The 22338-nt window shown below is 32.7% G+C and overlaps 2 protein-coding genes across 2 annotated transcripts; both read left to right on the plus strand.

Annotated features, from left to right (window-relative positions):
• Positions 1–765: 765 nt before the first annotated feature.
• On the plus strand, positions 766–5025 carry LOC130952609 (autophagy-related protein 101). Its single transcript, XM_057880770.1, has 8 exons — positions 766–1039; positions 1453–1533; positions 1655–1691; positions 1784–1869; positions 2130–2225; positions 2913–3075; positions 3212–3377; positions 4786–5025. Exons 2-8 carry the CDS (start codon positions 1501–1503, stop codon positions 4859–4861), a joined length of 657 nt encoding a protein of 218 aa, XP_057736753.1. The 5' UTR covers positions 766–1039; positions 1453–1500; the 3' UTR covers positions 4862–5025.
• Positions 5026–16752: 11727 nt separating this feature from the next.
• LOC130937660 (methylesterase 1-like) lies at positions 16753–21584 on the plus strand. The gene is made up of 3 exons (XM_057867096.1): positions 16753–17152; positions 19107–19232; positions 21180–21584. The coding sequence occupies exons 1-3, from the start codon at positions 16772–16774 to the stop codon at positions 21459–21461; spliced, it is 789 nt and encodes a 262-aa protein (XP_057723079.1). The 5' UTR covers positions 16753–16771; the 3' UTR covers positions 21462–21584.
• The last annotated feature ends 754 nt before the right edge of the window (positions 21585–22338 follow it).

Below are 22338 nucleotides of genomic sequence, written 5' to 3' on the forward strand. Positions count from 1 at the left end.
AAAAGTCTCAAAATTTTCAAATTTACCGTTAATTTACTGGTACGAGCTAATAAACTAAATAAAATAAAATAAAATAAAATAAAAAAAACTAAAAAATGAAATACTTTGTGCTTGGCAAATTTAGTAAATTTCTAATAATAAAAGTAAAAGTATTAGAAAAATAAAAAATATCTTTTTTGAGAAACTGTTAGTATTTGTTTGGACGCCATTATTTTGATAAAAAAGATCTTTTTTCAATAAAAAATCTTTTTTTTTTATTTTTTAGTGTGTTTGGTAAATTTCAAGTAGTAAAAGTAAAAACACTAACCAAGTTGGGTTGGTCTAGTGGTTAGCTCACTAGTCCGCTTAAGTAAGTGTCGGGGGTTCGAATCCCGCCTTGTACATGCAGCAACCCATTGGCCAGTGACAAACCCTTAAATGGAGCTCAGTACCGCGACGGATTAGTCCTTGATCTGTCGGGTTGGAGGATACCGTGAGAAACAAAAAAAAAAAAGTAAAAACACTTAAGAAATTAGAAAAATATCTTTTTTGAAAAGTTGTAATTTATATTTTTTAAATTTTTTCTTAAAAAAAAGATATTTTTTATGTAATAAATAAACAAAAAATATTTTTATATTATTATATCCAAACATAATTAATAAATAAAAAAATCTTTTTACGTAAAATTATTTTTATTTTTATATAGAATCTTTTAAAAAAAATAATTCAAAAAAATTTTTTTTTAGAAGATTACCCAAGGAAGCCCTTTGACAAACACGAATTCAAACACAAAACGAAAGGACAATTGGATCACATACCGTTCTCGCCAATTTTGAGAAGATTAAGGTTAGGGTTCGTGGTTTCCTTCTCTCTCTCAAACCCCTCCCAAACCCATTCCCAATTTCGCCCCTCACTGGCTCGTCTCTTCCTCTCCAAGTTTCTGCTCTCAACTCTCCTCCTCTTCTTCGCCGTGACTGTCAAACCTCCATATCGCCGCTGCTCCTCCACCTCGACCACGCCGGCTCGCCGCTGTCTTGGTGCTGCCGTCGCATCAGCTCAGGTAGGCCTCTTCCTTGCTTCCTCCCTCTCAACCTCAATTTGCCATTATATTGTTCAGTTCTGAGTTCTGAATGATTGAATCTGTGATTATGTTCTGCTCTGTTTCTGCTATGTTCAACTGCTTAGGGTTGTTCTACTTTGTAAGGTTCTGTGATTTTTTTCTGTTTTGCTCTGTTTCTGTTTCTGCGTGTTCATCTCTATTTTTTGCTTTGTATTCATATACATATGATATATTGAAGTACTGAATACTTTGCCTCTTGCCTTGGTTTTATTAAATATCTTTTGTAAGATAAGTTATGAATCAGATACAATTGAATATATCATAAATTGAGTATGATAGATGATAGCATAAATCAGATGATTATCCCCCTATACATATTGCTACCTCTGATCCTGTGTTGCTATTTATTACAGACGTAGTAGTGTTACCAAATCGAAGCTAGGGTTTCATCTACTTCCATTATGAACTGTGAGGCTTGCCACCTCAAGGAACTGGTAAACCCTTTTCCCACTGTATTTTATCTATCCACACTTTGGCTTCATATGCTCTCTTATTGTTCCCATCTCTAATTAAGTTTTTCCGCCGTTGTTGTTGTTGTTGTTGTTGTTGTTGTAGGAAGTAGAGCTCTTTGAGATACGTGAAGTTTTGCGATGTAAATATTTACTTTTTGCTCACTCTTGCTTCTCGAAATTCTTATATTTCATGTTGAATTTAGATAACTCAGAAGTAGGGGAAATTTTGCAGGCATACTGCACACTATTGTGTTTCATCGGGCCTTGGGGCTTGTGCGTCCAAAAGAAGTCGACTTGGAGCTTTTCGACATAACTTACGTATGTGTTTTCTTAGTGACTTGAAAATGCCATGTGATTATGTGTTTGCTTAAATGCCTTTTAAGTTGCCAATTCTGTATTGAACATACTGTTAATTGTGTTGATTAATGTATGATGATGGATATGAATAATATATTTGAGTTTACCTAAAATAAACAAAAAGGAATAATACATTCGAGTTTCTGTGGTTTGGGGCCTTGACTTACTAGCCTTATGTTGTTTAAAATTTGATGTGTGAGTTTGCCACCGTTCCTGTATAGGTGCAATGTGGGGAGGTGGAGCTTGAGAAGAAAATAGATGAAAAGATTGACCAGTTTGTTTGTTGGGTGGAGAAGCATCCGAACAAAAAGAGTCAGGTGTGCTGATTGCTTGTGGCTTTCAATTTTTTATGCTTATTTTCGTGCTGTACCTATCTGTTATTGAGTGTGCTACTAAAAGGAAATTATTGTGGTTCAGCAATGACCTAGCTGATTTTTGTGACAAGTTTCTGAATATGTTACTATCTTTTATGGTGTTGTTCCTTTCTAAGGCTGTATTGTTAGAATTACTGTTGGTGTTGGATGATATATGATTTAATTGGCTCACATATTGGCCCATGTCATGACCTTTTTCATCTGTATCACTGGTTATGCATGAGTATCTGTTTGCGATAGTGATGCAATCCAATTTTCTAACTCGATTCTGTAGTAAAAGGAATGGAACTTCTGCGGCATGATGCATGATAGGGCCATGTAGTTGACCTGCCAAGTGGGATAAGACTTTGTTGTTGTTATAGTTAGTCTCTTTATGTCTTGGTTATACCATACCTATACCTTTTGTATCTAGGTGTGGATGGCTTATCCCCGTTTTAAAATTCTCTTCCCTTCTAATAAACTTTTTTTTCTATCCAAAAAAGAGTTTAAACACGAAGTAGTGTTTCATGCAATTCAATCTGCAGATTATGGTACACTAAAAAAGTTAATGTGCAATAATTGTTGCATCTGGGCATTGAATTTTATTATTTTTTAATTTTTATCTTAGACTTCTGAATTGATGTGATGCAGATATGTTTATCTTTCTATGAGGTAAAAAACAAACAGGCATCTTGGTTCAGTAACAAGATTGAACGCCTGTATTGGGAACAATGGTATATTTATCTTAATGTGGCCCAACATCCAAAGGGACATTCTAACAAGTCTCATCATGCCAAAGTTGTTGATCCGGGAGGTGCAGTAACTTGTATTTTGCAGCTATATTTCTTTTTCTGTTTCAGTCATTCTGTGATGATACTTACAGGGCTCTCTCTGTGTGTGTGTGTGTGTGTGTGTGTGTGTGTGTGTGTGTGTGTTTTCCTAATTTGCAGAGGGAGCATTGGAAGATAGAAATGCTCGAAGTGCAGCACTTGAAGCATCGCTTCGTGAGGTTTTATTTCAAATAATTAAATTTGTTAATGAGAAGAAGGATCATGTTCCTCCAATTCCAAATCTTGAGGGTGCTGTTTCATTTCCCTATGAAATTACAATTCCCAGGTGCGCTGTGTTTACGTTGTTTGGTTGTATCCATTGTGGTTACACATTCCATATATCCTCTTATTCTTTATTATTTCGGACGACTTAAAATCTTAAATTTTGAGAGTTAGCTTTGATTGTAGATGATTTTTTCTGCTTGGTGTGTAGAATTGACAGTATGATATTGTGTAAATGAACTTTTTCAGTTTTCTATCTTTATTCCTTCATTGTGACATATAGAAAATCTATAAAGCTTTCAAAGTCAAAAGGGTTTTGGTTAAAGCATAGAAGATGTACATGGAATAGAGTGCAATTATAGTAACATGTAAGTTGTGATTGTGATTTATTTAGAGATGACAATGAGTTTGCAAGGCATCAAGGCATGTTGGACCCATGATAGAGAGATCACATTGTTTACAAACTGGGTGGCTAAAATAAGAAATGGTTGTTGTTACTGATTTCAAAGCGAGATGTATATTCTAAATCTAAACAGATAACTTCAAGACCAATCACCATACTCCATGTTAGTTATATTGGACACTAAACTGCCAACATTAGGGGGGAAGTAGTAGTATTTTATGAGAAAATTCTCACAGTACCTTTTCACTATGAATAAAATATGATGGAATCTTAACTAAGGTGGATTTGACAAGGGTTGTATGATTATAAGATCAACAAATGGGATCAAAACGGAAGTATTCCAATCCAATCCAATCATGTGGGACATTCTAAGGGGTTTAAACTTCTGCATGTTATATCAATTGATTTCTTTATCCTTAATTTTGTGGAGACTGGAGACACAAACCCAGGATCTCCATATATTTTGATTTTTTAGAATCCAGATTTTGAGGTGTACAAGTTTGACATTACAATATTGTTCTACTTAATCTAAAATTAGGAAATGGTGTTTTCTCAGAATGGCATGATATTAGCATTATTGGCATGATATCACCATTTTAACAAATGCAAGCCTTATGCTTGCACCATCTGCTCTCTAAGTCATTGTTATTCAATGTGCTGATTTACTACAAACATAAATTGTAGGTTTTTCTCATTGGTGAAAGATATTCAGATTGAAATCTGAATTAATAATTGAGTGGGTAAATTTTTCTTTTGTTAGGTTTGGTTCTGTTGTTTTTCAATCTTTATGACACAATAATGAACTCTTGTTTAGAGGCAATGAAGTTATGGTCATCTCCTTATTTGTGAATAATATATTCCCATAATTCATATGCTCTTAACTTTTATCATATTGTTATTTTGGTACAACCAAAAAATCTTCTATAAAGCCTAGATCTTGAGAATGTCTTTATTTGGTGAAGATGACTCCCCTTGTGATCTTTCTTGTCGATCTTCCTGATGAGTTGTAGGTTCATTCTGTGACCATTATTCTGAAATTGAATCTTAATATTCTGCTGTCATTGTACAGTTCCTCAGATTCTGCATTTGGAATGGACATGATCAAGAGGATGCTCCAAACAGGACATCCAACAATGCTAAGTTAAAGAGTTTGTAGAGTTGTGGATGGGTTAAATCAAATGTAATCTTACTGGTTGGATTTAAGATTGAAATGTAATGTTGAAGTTGCTAAGTAAAGGCAAGGTTCAGTCTCTCTGTAAATATGACATATTCTATAGGTGCAAATAGTGAACATTTTTATTTTAAAATATTGGACTCCGAGGGTGTTATCTCCTAAAATGGCCGATTATGTGTGTTGCACCGAGCTATGGGAGCGCTGCAATTTTAATTTTTTTAATTCATTAAAATAATAAGGGTAATTTTTTAAATTCGTTAAAATAACAAAAGGCTATGCCGTTTTCTATTTTCATAATTTAAAGGATTGAAAAACAAAACGGAGTTAATATTCAAAATGATTTCTGAAATTTGACCTCCGATTTAATTTAACCTTTAAATTTTCAATTGATTCAAATTATATTCTGAAATTTTAACATGTGCCTCAAGTTGGCTCTTTCGTCCATTTCTGTTACCGGAAAGTTGACCTGACACAATTAAACGATGTCATTTTGCTATTTGTTCCAAAACGACGTCGTTTTACTCTCCCTTTCCTTTCTCATTCTCAAGCAGCCATGGCTTCTCTTCAACCCATTTTCAGCCATCAAATAATTATCATCACCTTTGTCTACACACGCATGAGTAATTGGTTCATTCACAACAACCACATCCTCTTCTACTTCCTCTATTTCACTTCAAACTGATTCTTAATTATTATTATTATTATTATTGAAAAAGAATGAGGGATAGGGTTTCACTACAACCTCAACTTATCCTCTTCCTTCGTCAAGAGTTCCTTCCACGTTCTCAAAGCCATTGATGCCAGAACCAGTGATCCTTCCCCTGTTGACCACATCACCGCCATAGAAAATAATTTTTTTTATGTAATTGAAGTGGCTTATTCAGAGGCTGATTATTCCGGCAGTAGTGGAAGGATGTTGCAGGAGTTTCTTATTGGTTTGTTTGAATTTGGCACCATAGAAATTTGACCCCCCTGCAGTGATAAAAAAACAGGGAATTATGTTTTTTTGAAAAACAACGTCGTTTTTCTTGTGCCATTGCCAGATATATCAACTAAATTTGTCACGTCAGCTTTCCGGTGACAGAAATGGACGGAAGGACCAACTTGAGGTACGTGTTAAAATTTCAGGGTACAATTTGGGTCAATTGAAAATTAGAAGGTTAAACTGAATCATAAATCAAATTTTAGGAGTCATTTTGAGTATTAACTCAACAAAACGGCAATGTCGTCTAATATTGTTAAACTTTATAAAATTATTTTTGTAATGAAAACGTTTCTTTTAAATTAATTAAAAAAAAAAAGAATTCCACTAAGGAGCCAATATAGTATTTGTATAATGTGTATAATGAGCTATTTATTTGGCGCATGAGTTAAAAAATGAAATTTGAGGTAAAATGTTATTAATTTTTCAAATACAATATACTCATACTATTTAGAATAACCATTTGGATACTAGGAATAATAAACATCTGATATCTTACTGAATCGAACATTTCTATACCTCTATTGTACACATTGTATAAAACATATAATATCCTACTGAATCAAACATTTCTATACCCTTATTCTACACATTGTATAAATATTTTATTGACTCCCTAAACTTCTTTTTCTGATTAACATGGAAAACTTAATTGGATTGTTGGGTCTTACGGAAGACCTTTTTTCCTCTTTTTTATCCCCTTCCAAGATCGATATTTCATTTCTTGAAAATAAATTACAGATCATAAGCCACTAGCAATTGGAATAGTCGACAAGCGTCCAAAACCATCATTGCTTTTGATGAGGTGCCTGCCAGACAAAATCTAAATTGGATTGGGGAAGATTACAATTTTTAATGCGTTTAACTAATATCCTTGTAGCTTCAACGAGTTAACATCTTTATTTTCAAGTGACTTTAAATTTCTTGCCAGCTTACAAATTGCAATTGCCACGTTAACACTGAGGCTCCAACCATAATTTCTGTGATATTTTTCCTGCTATATGTTATGTGCAAAATTAGACTCATTTCTTTGACTTGTGCACAAGGTACTAAACAGTTTCTTCAGCATTATTACACACTGGACACAATTGATTAGTGGAGAGAATTCTTCTTTTTTGTAGCTTTGATCTTATTGGTAAGCCATGGTACAAAGCTTTCCAGACAAATAGTTTTTTGTGGAATTTTCATATCCCATAGTGCTCCAAAGTTGCTTCTTGGCATAAATCCAGGGAACATTTCATTGGGAGGGTGGTAGAAATTAGAAGCTACTTTGTACCCTTCCAAGACTAAAATTTTTTGTCTTATTTAGCACTCATTTGATTTTATCTTCAATCAGGTTGAGATCCAAGATTCATCGTCATTTCTCAAATGCCTCATAAAGAATATACTTGGGATTGTATATGGATAAATGGCAGGGAGCCATGGATTCTCCTCATTTTTTTCTTTTTTTTCTTTTTGGGTCTTACACTACACACATTCTAACTCACACTCACATTAAAAGAGGGTTCTTATTTCTCACTCTTTGGATTCAAACCCAGATGCGGCTTGATGAGAAATCTATAAATTGTCTGTTGGTAACGTAGAGTTGAGTTTCGATTTTTGCATGATGAGGTTAATGACTGTTGTATGCAACACCAAATTGCTGCATTGTCGCTGGAACTCTCTACCGATGTTCCGTTCTCTCGCTAATTTATAATTTCGGTGAGTTGTTCCTTATTCCGAATTCTTATAGTCGCTTTTCTGTTATATATTACTAAGGATTACCTGATGTTAATATCTCAAGCTTGAGTTACTGTTGTTGTATTGTGCTTTTGTGGCTGTTGCTGCTGTAGAAAATGGTCGAATTTGTTGCCACTAATTGTGGGCTAAGAGAAAAAGGTTTTTAAACGCGTTTGATTTTGCGAGTTTAGACTATTTGAGATAGGGACAATTTTTTAAATCTGTTTTATTTTCAAGAATTGTTATAAATTAATATCGATATGAAAAATATATTTTTTTGATTATGTGAATCTTTTGGATTATTACCTTGAACTGTTTGGATAAATGGAACTAGTTAACTGAGTTTGTTAAGAAGTAAATGAAATGTTGAGTTGCCTATAACTGATTTGATTTCTTGATTGTTGGGATTCTTGATTTTTTTGATTGGTTTGTATTGAAAATTGTTGAGTGTTCTGGATGATCATATTTATATATATACATGAAAAACGGTTTGATATTTGAGGCGGTTGATAAGAGATATTGGTTTAGTTAGAACTCTTGAAGGATTTAGAAGAGATACTATCAAAATTTTATAAGTATTTAAGTAAATTTAAATCATTGGAATTTGGGTCGGTAAAATGAAATAATTTGTTAGTCTTTTTTTGAGACAAGCCTTGAACTAAAAGAAATGAAATTGAAATTAGTTTTGGACACTTGATTTAATAAAAATGAGTTTTGTTTGATTAATTTTGGTTTAAGGACTATGTGTTTTAGGAGTTTTAGAGAAAAATAAAGTAATATAAGTAAATTGAAGATTTAACTTATTTTAGTTTGGTTAATTAAAAAAATTATGATTTGAATATTTAATTAAACAAAATTGAATTTTATTGAATTAATATGAATTAAAGAATGATGTCTTAACGATTTTAATGAAAAATAAAATAATGCAAGTGCATATTTAAAAGGAATAAGAAATGAAAAAATAAAAAGAAAATTGTAAACAATCTAAAGAAATCTGAAACAATTCTAGACTTTTCACTTAAGTGTATTACTCAACTTTTTATCATTCTTTGGCTTTTTCATAAGCTCTCTCTTTCAGTCTTTTATCACTCAAGAAATTACAGAAAGATATACATTGAAAATAAAATTATAATCTGTAAAATATGAAGGAGATTGATGCTTCAACAGCCTCTATTGCTATGCGATGAACCAGATTTGCTTAACTTTTATTTCGTTCCTCGTTCTGGCAGAATACCTCTTTGATAGAAAGTACTGTCCAAGTTGATGAACTCTTTCAAAGAGACTTCTCAGAACATGAACTTCAAACCTTGGTTCCCTCTCCTTGCTTCGGTAGAAGCAAAATTTTGTTTTTGTATCTCATTGTATATTGCTGAGATCCTCTCTTCCAAGTCAACTCCTCGAGCTGTGTGTTACACCAGCTTAGCCGTTCACTTTCTTCCATTAATCCCCAAATTGAAATTTTGAAGCAGATCCATTTTTCTTGACCGAGTCCTCAAAACAACAAAGAAAAAATATTTTCAATAGCAATCTCACATCTAAACCCTTGAGATGCTATTTGGTCCCCAAAAAATAATCTTGACCTTTTATTCACAGCAGTGTATCTCAGAAATTACTTTTTTTTTTATATATTTCAAATTGAAGTAACAGAGAGTTGGAGAAGGAGGGAAGAAAGTAAGATGCATGCAAAAGGAAATGAATCACCTTTAGCCTCTGACTTAGCTTGATATGGTTTGATACGGGTGATTAGACCTCAACCTTTTTGCTTAACCTTTCTCTTTCTTTCTTCTTTGGTGATTGACTTAGGAACGAAGCACTCTCTCTCTTCTCTGAGTTCTATCCGAATTTAAAAGAGGAACGTTGTTTTGGAGGCAAGCACATGGAGAGCTCATCTTGAGAAAATTACATTGGGCTTAGGTTGGCTTTGATCCAATTGACCCAGCCGAATTCCTTTCTTTATTTTTCTTTGGGCTTCCTTTGTTTAGACAGCCCACCAGCAAATTCTTTTTGTTCTATATTGGACTGCTGCCATGTTTACTAATTATGGCCTGCATCACTTAATCAGAAATAATTAACACTAATTGGGTGATTAACCCACTAAAAATAATGTTTGTCATCATCAATTTAATTTAGTTAATTTTTTAACAAAATATTCGAAAATTAAGACAAAAAATATCTAAAACAATTAAAAAAAATTCAAAACCTAAAAAGAAGGCACGAAAATATCCAAAACATATAAAAAAAAGACACATTCAAAACTTAGGGGAAAGAAACTTCTAAAACAAATAACAAGAATCATCTAAAACCTATAAGAAGAAGAAGAACGTCGTTGTAAAAAGAATATCCAAAACCTAATAAAAAAAATTTGAAACGTAACAAAAACAAATATCTAAAACCTAACAAAAACGAGATATTCAAAATCATTTAAAAAAAATTTAAAACCCAACAGAATAAAATTTAAAAAAAAAGAACATTTGAAAACTAAGAAAAGAAACATCTAAAACTATTAAAATAAATCATCTAAAATATAAGAAAAGAAATATTCGAAACCTATGAAAAAGAACATCTAAACCCAAGAAGAGGAAGAAGAAAAAATGAGCACGACGCGGTGCGACGCTAATGCAGTTGGTGGGCCGCGGCCTTATTGACAAGCAAAACATCAGGAATAAGAGCATGTATGATGGGGTGGAATGCGATGTGCGACTAGGGTTAGAAGTGAGTCAAACTGAATCGAGTTAGACCAAACTCAAGCTCAACTCATAAAAATTGAGCTTGACTCATGACTCGATTCATTAACAATCGAGCCTATTTCTTAAACTCAAACTCAATTTACCAAAAACTTATGAGTTGGCTCAAGCTCACTGATAGAAATAAGAGACTGAGAGAATGATGTGAAAATTGTATTATTCAGTTGTATCTCAGGTACAATATACAAGGGGTATTTATAGGTGCTAAATGAATCAAAGTAATAAAGACATAGAATCCTACAATTAATGTACAGATATGCTATATAAATATAGACGATGCTAATTGATCTAAATTGATTCTAATGATTCTCTAACATCCCCCCTCAAACTCAAGTGGGAGCTAAGGATACCAACTTGAGTTTGGATAACAAAATCCGAAAGCGAGTCGGGTGATGAGCTTTCGTGAAGATATCAGCAGTCTGATCCAGTGTCCCAACAGCAATGAGACGAACAGCATCAATAAGGATTCGTTGCCGAACAAAATGACAATCAATCTCAATGTGTTTGGTTCGTTCATGAAACACATCATTATGGGCAATCTGAATAGCACTGCGGTTATCACAAAAGACATCAGTGGGGGACGACTGAGGAGCACCCAGATCTTCGAGAAGCCAACGAACCGAGATAACCTCCGCAGTGGTGTCAGCAAGGGCACGGTACTCAGCTTCTGTGCTTGAGCGAGCAGTGAACGTTTGCTTCTTAGCACGCCAAGAGATGAGAGCGTCGCCAAGAAACAAACAATAACCAGTAGTAGAACGACGATCAGTGGGATCACCAGCCCAATCAGCATCAGAGTATGCCTGAAGGGTCAAAGAGGAATGGGCAGAAAAATAAAGGCCATGAAATAGAGTGCCTTTGACATACCGAAGAATGCGAAGAACTGCCGCATAGTGAGTAGTACGGGGAGCAGACAAGAACTGGCTGAGAACATGAACTGGATAGGCAATGTCTGGTCGGGTGACAGTCAAGTAGACGAGACCGCCAACTAACTGGCGATAAAGTGTCGGATTATCCAAAACAGTACCATCCATAGGGGTAAAGCGAACATTAGGCTCAAGAGGAGTAGATTCGGTGCGACTATCTGTAATCCCAGCGCGATCAAGGAGATCTGAAGCATACTTAGCCTGAGAGAGATAAATGCCATCATCTGTGGAGATGACCTCGAGACCAAGAAAATAGCTGAGAGAACCAAGATCCTTCATTTCAAAGGTACGCTGAAGCGAGGTCTTGAGATCAGAGATACCATCAACATCATCTCCAGTAATGATCATGTCATCAACATACAAAAGTAGAAGAACAACTCCACGGTCGCTTTTACGAATGAAAAGCGCATTCTCATGAGGACTAGAAATAAAGCCAAGACTGCATATGGTAGTGCTGAACTTGTCAAACCATTCACGAGGAGCTTGCTTAAGTCCATAAAGTGCCTTGCGAAGGAGACAAACCTTACTGGAAGGACAAGGATATCCTGGAGGGGGTTTCATATAGACTTTCTGTTTCAAATCCCCATTAAGAAATGCATTCTTCACATCCATCTGACTGAGAGACCATCTTTTAACCGCAGCAATGGCAAGGAGAGCTCTAACAGACGTAAGGCGTGCAACAGGAGCAAAAGTCTCTTCATAATCAATACCATACTCTTGCGTACAACCTTGAGCAACCAATCGTGCCTTATAACGGTCAATAGAGCCATCAGAGCGAGTCTTGATCTTGTATACCCATCTACTGCCCACAACTTCCTGATCAGAAGGAGGATCAACCAAATCCCAAGTGTGTGCTTTTTCAAGTGCCTGTATTTCTTCCTGCATTGCTTGTTGCCAATTTGGATTTGAGGAGGCTTCTCTGAATGTCTTAGGTTCATGTTGATGAAGAATAGTAGAAAAGCAATGGTAATCAAGAAGATGAGGAGGTGGATTTCGTACCCTAGAAGAACGAGCGGGAGGCGGAGGCATGACGGTAGGAGCAGGATCATCGTCCGGTCTAGAATCATCGGGAGATGGAGAGGGCGGAGGAACAGGAGGCTGTGGAGGGTCACTCGAGATAGAACCTGTAGAATCATCACTAGGAAAAAGATCAACATTGGGGTTAGTAAACAAAGGTGACTGAGTAGTAGGAATCGACTCAAAGGATGAGAACCGAGAAAACATGTGGTGCTCCCAAAAGACAACATGACGAGATATACGAATACGTTTAGAAAGAGGATCCCAACAACGATAACCCTTGTGTTCAGTGCCATAACCAAGAAAACAACACATACGAGCCCGAGGTTCAAGTTTACTATGTTCATGAGGCTGAAGAAGAACAAAACATACACAACCAAAAATTCGAAGAGAACTGTAATCTGGGGGGGTATGATAAAGACGCTCAAAGGGAGTAACATTACCAAGAACAGAAGAAGGGAGTCTATTGATAACATGAACAGCAGTAAGAATAGCTTCACCCCAAGTACGCTCAGGACACGAAGAGGAAAGGAGCATTGCACGGACGGAGTCAAGAATGTGACGGTGTTTGCGTTCAGCTCTACCATTTTGTTGAGACGTACCAGGACAAGAAAACTCAGATAGAGTACCCTGTTCTGCAAGAAAAGCTAAGAGCTTGGAATCACAGTATTCCATAGCATTATCACGTCGGAAAACCTTAATGGCCTTGGAAAACTGAGTTTTAATCATAGTAGCAAAGTTGATATAGATCTGAGGTAACTCATGGCGATTAGTCATCAAATAAACCCAAGTAAAACGGGAATAATCATCAATGAAAATGACAAAGTATCGAGCTCCGCCCATAGAGGCAGTGGGAGCGGGGCCCCAAACATCAGAGTGAATGAGATCAAAAGGAGAGCAAGCAAGAAATGAATTATTGTGAAAAGATAAAGCAGGTTGTTTGGCAGTTTGGCAAGAAATGCAGTCAAAAGATTCATTCGGAACCTGACCTAAAACACCCTGAGATATAAGAGGACGCAGTTTTCCTAAGGAGGTGTGGGCAAGACGTTGATGCCATAAGTGAAGGGTAGAGGAAGAAGAAGCAGCACAGAGATTTGGTACAGGAGGAATATGAAGACTTTCGAGTTCAAACAACCTTCCGACCTTACGTCCAGTCCCGATGATCTGTCCCGTCCGAGGATCCTGTACACGACAACCAGAGACAGAAAAGGTGACGTCAAAACCCAGATCAACAAGTTGACCAACAGAAATAAGATTGAAGTTTAATTCGGGAATGTAGTAAGTATCAGGAAGATTAAGAGATGACTGAGATATAGAACCCTTGTGTGTTGCATGCAAGAGGGAGCCATTTGCAGTATTGACAGAAGGTCCATTTGTAGTTGCAGACATGGACGAGAAAATATTACGCAACGGAGACATGTGATTAAAGCAACCCGAGTCAAAGTACCATGTAGAAGTACCTGGAGGGCTTGATAAAGCAGCAGGGGTATTACCAGAAACAGAGAGAAGACGCTGTAGAAGAGATGCAATATCAGATAGAGAGACAGTGGTAGGTTCAGTAGTAGCAGCAACAGCAGAAGCAGGCGCAGGACGTGGTGGACGAGTAGGACAGGTAGTAAGCAAATGTCCCGAGAGCTTGCAATAACGGCAGAACAACTGTGAACAATGGTAGCTAATATGCCCTTTCTGGTGGCATGTGCGACATTCAACAGAGGGACACCGGGAGAACGAGTGCCCGAAACGGTTACAGTTGTGACAGAAGGCCCCCTTTCTGTCTGTGGCAGCAAAAATATCTGACTTTTCCATAAAAGTAGTCATCGAGAACAAAGAGAGGAGAGAAAAACTGCAATTTCGGAGCAGAAAATGAGGAAACGGATGGCAAAATCGGAAAGAGCTCACCAAAAAAAAACTTAGGGAGGGTCCCACTTGTCTGCCACGTCAGCGCCACGTCAGCAGCCACGTCAGCGCCACGTCAGAGCAACGGAGACACGTGGCAGCCCGTGAGAGGACGAGGAGGACGAGCTGGCGTCGAGGTGGCGGCCGGGTCAGAGCGCGGGCCGGGTCGGGTCAGAAGCGGGTGCGCGGGTCGCAGGGAACGCTGGTGGCGTGACACGTGGCGGCTTCAGAATCGTGGGATCAACAGCAAGATCCAACGGCTACTGAAGCATCTCGGGGGAGGATCAATGGAGGTGGACAGCGATCTTCCAGCGGCGCGTGGCGGCGCGTCCGGGGGAATATGGCGGCGATCTCGACGGCGTTGGAAAGCTGGCGACGAGAGGATCACAACGGTGCCGGAGGTGACGAACCAAAGCGTCGGAAACAGGTCGAAAAAGGCGAGCAAAGAGGCACGGGTGGAAGCAAGAAGGAAGAGCAACCTGGTCGTGGCAGCGGCTTATGGCGGCGCGTGGAGGCGCGTCTGGCGGCGGATGGCGACGGTTCTGGATGCGTTGGAATCACGGCAACAAGACGAACAAAAGGGTTATGAAGGTGACGAACCAAAGCGTCAAAAAGAGAACGAAAAAGGAGGCCAAAGAGCACTGCCGACAAGGAAAAAACAAAGGGGCTATGAACTAATATTCATTGAAAAAAAAAAAAAAAAGGACCTAAGCTCTTGATACCATGATAGAAACAAGAGACTGAGAGAATGATGTGAAAAGTGTATTATTCAGTTGTATCTCAGGTACAATATACAAGGGGTATTTATAGGTGCTAAATGAATCAAAGTAATAAAGACATAGAATCCTACAATTAATGTACAGATATGCTATATAAATATAGACGATGCTAATTGATCTAAATTGATTCTAATGATTCTCTAACACTCACGAACTAGCTCAAATAATAGAAACATAAATACATAATCTATAATTTTATATCAATAAATTATAACTTATACATTTTAAAAAATATTTAAAAAGATCAATTTTATATATTATTTATCTATCAATAAATTATAAATTTTTTATTTATGCCCTACATCAAAATTATATGTTAAAAATAAATATAAAATTTTAAATAATTAAGATCATTAATATATATATATATATATATATATATATATGTATATATAAAGTATACTTTTTGTCTCTGAAATTTGGCAAAAGTTTTAAACATATCTTTAAGTTTTGTTTTGTTTCAATTTTGTCCCAAAAGTTTTCAATTTGCATTAAATATACCATTGACGAGTAAATTTTCAAAAAATTTAAGACCAATATAACAATAATGCATGAAAATTATGTTTGATTTGCTTATGTTGAGAGTTGTTCTTATGAAATTGTTGTTGAATTAGTCTTAAATTTTTTGAAAAATTAGCTGTCAAGTTATATTTGATGCAAATCGAAAATTTCTAGAACAAAATTGAAACAAAATAAAACTTAGGTGTATTTTTAAAATTTTTGTCAAATTTTAGAGACAAAAAATATACTTTATCCTAATATTGAAAGTATAGATTAAATACATATAGGATATATGTATTAATACATATATATATAATCGAGTCAGTTCATGAACTAATGAGCTGATCCAAATTTAAACTTGACTCATTTAATTTATGAGCTCAATTTCAAGTTCAAATTTGACTCACAAACTCATAAACTTAGCTTATAAAACTATTAACAAATCGAATTCGAATTAACTCACTAGTTGGCTTGACTTCCTTCTACGCCTATGCACGACAATGGCACAAGAGGAAAGTTAAGGTAGAAATGCGGGACACGATGCATGGCAGGGAGAGAATAGGAGGTTGCCGCGTCGCAGTTTATAGATTAGAGTATGAATTTTGGTTTTTAAGAGCAAAATTAATTTTTTTATTTAAATTTAAAATTTTTTAAATTGGCTGAGTTGGATGTACAACGAATTGGGTGTATAGACCCTTTTTTTATATATATAAAAGTCTCTCCAAAATGGTATCACATAATTATCTTTGAAAGAGGAATTTGGGTCAAAAGAAATTTAAAAGGCGAAAGTAAATCACGTGGAAATTTTGGATTAAATTGAATTTTTACCCAATCAACGTGATCCTTCAATTGATTGTTATTCCTTAATTATTAATATTTGACCATTATTACAATTAATTCTCTCTCTTAATTGGCATTGAGAAATATAAAGTGCTAATAGAGTATTTATATAATGTATATAATGAAGGTTTAGAGATGTTCAATTCAGTAAGATATTAGATGTTTATTATCTCCTGATATTTGGATAATTATTGTAGATAATATGAATATATTGTGTTTAAAAAATTAATAATATTTTATTCTAATTGTTCATTTTTTAACTCATATTAACTCAAGTAAATAGTCAATTATACACATTGTACAAATACTCCATTCATTCTCTAACAGAATCCAATAATTAATGTTTAGCGTTTACATGACTGTATATTGTACTGCTTATGCTTTTCCCACTTTTCACAATAGTACAACAACCCCCGACCGGAAACTAACTCTCCCATCTTCGCTATATATACACACACGGCCACGCGAATTATACTTAACATGGGTTCAGAAAGTGTTACACACTCATCAAAGCATTATATTTTGGTACATGGGGTTTGCCATGGTGCTTGGTGTTGGTACAAGATCAAGCCACTTCTAGAATCTTCAGGCCACAAGGTCACGCTTCTTGACCTTGCTGCTTCTGGAGCCAACTCGAAGAAGCTCCAAGATGTTGAGACTCTTTCCGAGTACTCTGAGCCTTTGTTGGAAGTTATGGAGTCACTCCCCCCAAATGAAAAGGTGGTTCTTGTGGGACATAGTCTTGGAGGGCTCAATATTGCACTTGCCATGGAAAAATTCCCCACAAAGGTTCAAGTTGGTGTTTTCTTGACCGCTGTTGTTCCTGACACTCAACACAAACCATCCTATGTCTTGGAAAAGGTTTGCTTTCTCTACCCATTTCTTGATTTTTTAGTGGAATCTCATGTGTGGTCGGTTTGATGTGAAGTTGATAACTGAGCCGTTAGATGATTTGACTGATTTGACTAAATTTTTAGCATTTGTCTATCAACTTTACATGAAGTCGACTGCATCTAGTTTTCACCTTTTTTTCTTCTTCATAAATAATATAGGTTATAAATTTATCTAAAATTAATAATTAAAAATGGTTAAATAATTTAATATATTAAATTAAATTATTATTTAATAATTTTTAATTATTAATTTTATATGAATGTACACCTATATGAATACACCTATATTGTACGTGACTTTGTAGAGGTGTTTTTAATTTCCACATGGAATTGAGGTGGGTATTATATCAAATGATTCCGTTTGAACTTTTTATTTTATTTATTTATTTGTTTATTTATTTTTATCTAAGTATGAAATATCATGAAATTGCTATGGTTTTAGGTTTAGTTTGGTAAATATTTTGAAATAGTAATTGTGTTTTTAAAAAATACACAAGCTTAAGTCACTAAAAAAAATACACAAATTTTTTATTTTATATTTAGTAAATAAAAAAGATGAGATATTTGTTAAACTTATAACTTTTAAAAAATAAAAGGTTTTCGAAAACATTTACACATTGTTTGAGTTGAAGGAATTTGAAGGTAAAAAAAATGGGAGAAGAGAAAATAAATAGAAAAATAAGTTTTTAGTTGTTTAGATGAGAAGAAAAAGTAAAATAAAAAAAATAGTGTGAGACCCACTAAAATATTTTCATTTCAAAAATGAGATGAAAATAAAAAAAAATGTGACAATCATGAGTAAAATTACACATTTATCCTTTATTATTAATAAATTATAATTTACATATAATATAAATAAAGATATTAATGTAATTTTATACTATTATGATTTTCTTTTTTTTTTTTTTTCTATCCAAACAAAAGAAAATTTTCTCTCTATTTTTTTCATCTATTTTTTCTTCATCCAAACAATATATAAATAACTCTACTTTTTTTTCTATTTTCTTTCCTCTTATTTTTTTCTTCTTATTTTTTATTTCTATTTTCTTTTCTATATCTAAATAAAGAATTAAAGCGAAACTTTTTCAAAGTTAGCTTTTATTTATCAAAATTAAAAAGTCTAATATAATTTTATACATTAATTAATTTTTAAATTTAACTATTACATTTATATTTATTATAATATTTTTAAATTTTAATAGTTTACTATCTATTTTTGTCAAATACAATTATTGTTGTTTATATTTATTAAAAAATATTTTTAATTTAATTTATCAAATATTACTACAACTTTATTTTAAAAAATTATTTTTTAAAAGTTAACTTTTATAAATTATTTTTAAAAAATAAATTTTACCAAATCAGTATATATCTTCCTTTTTTTTTTCTAAATATTTTCGCCATTTTTTTGTAGTCTCCAGTTTATATTGTCGATGGAGATTTCTGAAAATAAGCATTGAATTTTGAAATTTTTGCTTTTTTTTTTTAATATTTACAAGAGTTTACTTTTCATTCATCGACAATATAAAACGTTTAACACAGTTATCTAATTATATCTGTTTTTTAAGATAACTATTTATGCAATTAATATAAAACAATAATTATTTTTACTAAGACAATATTACGTAACTGAATATATATATATATATATATATATATATATATATATATAATAGTTTTACACTTCAATGTATTAAAATTAAATTTTATTTTCAAAAATTAATATATATTTAAATTTTGTATATTTAAATATTAAAAAATAATTAAGAAAATAAATTAAAATTCTTAATAGTTATTCTATTTTTAATATAAATTAAAGAGAAGTAGTAATGGAAGACAACGTGATCCTAGAAAAATGTCATACCGCCCACTACAATATTCTGTTGTAATATTTTCTGAGCATTACAATTTTTCAACTCCAGTACAGTGAAAGCATGCCTGCGACTTCATGGATGGACACGGAATTCGGCAAGTGTGGAAACAAAACATCTCTCTTCTTTGGTCGCAATTTCATGTCCAAAATGCTCTACCACCTAACCCCCCTTGAGGTAAATAACAGAGATTTTGATGAATGGAATATTTGAAATTTTGAAAGGTTTAAAATGTTTTGCAATTTAATTATTGAAATTTAAAAACATGTACTTTTAAAATATTAAGTTTGTGTATGAAATAAGAAAATGATGAAGGAACTTGGATAGTTTTCTCTTTGGTGATGATATTTTTATTTCATTATTCTAAATTAAACAAAATAATATTCTATCACTAATTGAAACTTGTAAAAGAAAATTATTAATATTCAAATAAAATACTTTAATTTATATACAAGATTTAAAATGCATTCTCTCTTGTAACTATTTTATTGAAATGCACTTAAGATTTGTTCTTATAAAATGTTTATACGACATTTTATTGAGGAATAAAACACACGCTACAAAAAAATCTTTTTTACTAGTCATTTATTTTATTTTTAACAACATTAAAAATAATCGCTAATATATTTAATGATTTATCTATTTTATACTTTAAGAATATATGTTAAGTTTATAAATTAAAAAATTTTTCATTAAAAGTATAAATAATTTAAATTTCTAATGCATTTATTTTACATTCATTAAGTGAAAGTATTTAATTTATTTTACTGATAGTAAATTTATTATATATCTTTATTGAATATGTTAGCTAAATCTTATATTTAATGACAATTAGACATTATTAACCGTCTTATGTTTTGTTATTAAAAGATTCTAATAACAACCATACAATTGTCTGCAAATATTTTTTTAATAGTCGCAAAAAGTATATAATAATAATAATAATAATAATTTAGTTAACATATATCTTAAGAATATATGATAAATTTATAATTAGTAAAAAATTTTAAATTTTTTTATAATAAATACAAAATAAATGTATTCAATATTTAAATTTTTTGTATTTTTAATATTTTTTAATTTATAATTTTAATACGTGTTTTTAAGATACAAAATAAATAAACTCTAATAATAAATATACAATTACAGTAGAAACATAAAATTAAATAAAATATATAATAACTATTATATATTATAGTTATTAAAAAATTGTCACTAAAACCTCTCTTTTTCTATTTAGTGATAATCTATTTAAATCCATGGTTCACGAACACCCAATCATTTGTCAACAGGGTTTTAATTAAATCATAATTGCGGTAACTAATACAATTATTGCAATTGAAATAGTTATTTTAATAACGATGATGAATAGTGTATTAATACAAGTACACAACCATACTATCTGCATATATACTATAATTAATATAAAATATATATTAAAATATAAAATATATATTAAAAATTTTTGGAGATTTAAATTTAAATGGTTATTTTTTGTCTAATAAATTATTATATTGTCATCTATCTTTTAATATGTAATATTCTAATAAAGAAAAGAAAATTGTTAAGAAAACAATAGATCCTCTTTTAATTTTATTTAAACTTCTGCAAAAAATAAAAAATCTGAAAACTGAATCATATACTTTCCATTTCTTTTCCTTGCAATTCAAAATCATATTATCTCACGTGCGCTCCATTACTTAGTTTTACTAAGGCAGTTGCACTTGCACCTAAAGAAAATGATAGAAATAAATATCTATGGGCTCTACCCCTCTACCATTAGAAGTTTTGGTCGTGTAATAAATATTAAAGTGTTTAAAAATTAATAAAAATCAGTCACAAATAATTTAACATTTGTATTTTATATTTATTAATTATTATTAAAATAAATAAATAAATTTAAATATAATAAATATATAATTATAAATATTATATTTGTTTTTTCCAAAGTTAAAAATGAAATTCGAAACCGCGATCTCTAAGTGAGAATGAAAAGATTGTATCAATTGAGTTATAGTTCGTTGGTAATTATAAATTAAAATATTAAATTAAATATGATAAATTTATTTATGTTATTGTGTCTCTAATTACTAACTGGGAAACATTGATTGCATGTTGTTGCAGGATCTAGAACTGGCCATGTCTATGTTAAGGCCTGGGTCACTCTTCATTGAAGACTTGTCTCAGCAAAAGAACTTCTCAAAAGTGGGATATGGGTCAGTTCCACGTGCCTTTATTGTTTGCACTCAGGACCTTGGGGTTCCATTGGAATTTCAACGGTGGATGATAGAAAACGCTGCCATTAGTGACGTCATGGAAATCAATGGCGCAGATCATATGGTTATGCTTAGCAAGCCCCAAGAACTTTGCGATTGTCTCCTAAAGATTGTTATGAAATACCCATGAATGAATTCATGTATGTCATGAAGCAGGTGTAAGTTAGATGAGAAAAATCAAATAAAAATTTATAATGTTAGTTTATGTGATACAAAATTGAAGTTGTTTCCTGCCTGCCGAAATTTTGACTTTTGAGTGAGATAATGTGGTTAGTATTTAAATAAAACGATAAATAAGTTTTTAATCTTTTAATTTGAAGATAAATAAGTTTTTAACTAATTAAAAATATACAAATATTTTTTATTTTTTAAAATATGAGATATTTTTAAAAGTTTATTTGTCTTTATATATTTTAGATTAAAAAATTTAAATGTCTCACATTTTAAAAAATAAAAAATATTTTTGTATTTTTAATTAATAAAAAAATTATGTGTCTTCGAATTATAAAAACAGTGATCTATTTATTTTTTTAATATTTAAAATAATAAATTTACCTTCTAAAATTTAAACATAATTTATTTTGGTTGTTCATGTTACTTTCATATGGGTGGTGCTAGAGAGCCAATGGTCTAAGCGTACAATGTGTACAATGGGTTAAATTTTTGATTCATGAATAAAATGAACATCACCCATACTATCAAGAATAACCATCCGAATACAAGTTGATTTTGGAGTTCACCAAAGATCGAACCCTTGACCTTTCGGATCAAGAACTCTAATACCATGTCATGAACCCACTCATCCCAAAAACATAACCTGACAGGACAATGTAACACTAATTATCATATCTCTAATACTTCCTAAACCTCCATTGTACACATTGTACGCTTAGGCCATTGGCTCCCTATACTTTCTCCTTTCATATTGGTATAGTTACAGAAACGATCTTTATGTGTGTACCTTTATAGAATTTAGGTAGCGTTTGATTACTGTTCATGTCTTATTG

This window comes from Arachis stenosperma, chromosome 1, assembly GCF_014773155.1.
Source record: "Arachis stenosperma cultivar V10309 chromosome 1, arast.V10309.gnm1.PFL2, whole genome shotgun sequence".
Classification (NCBI taxonomy): domain Eukaryota; kingdom Viridiplantae; phylum Streptophyta; class Magnoliopsida; order Fabales; family Fabaceae; genus Arachis; species Arachis stenosperma.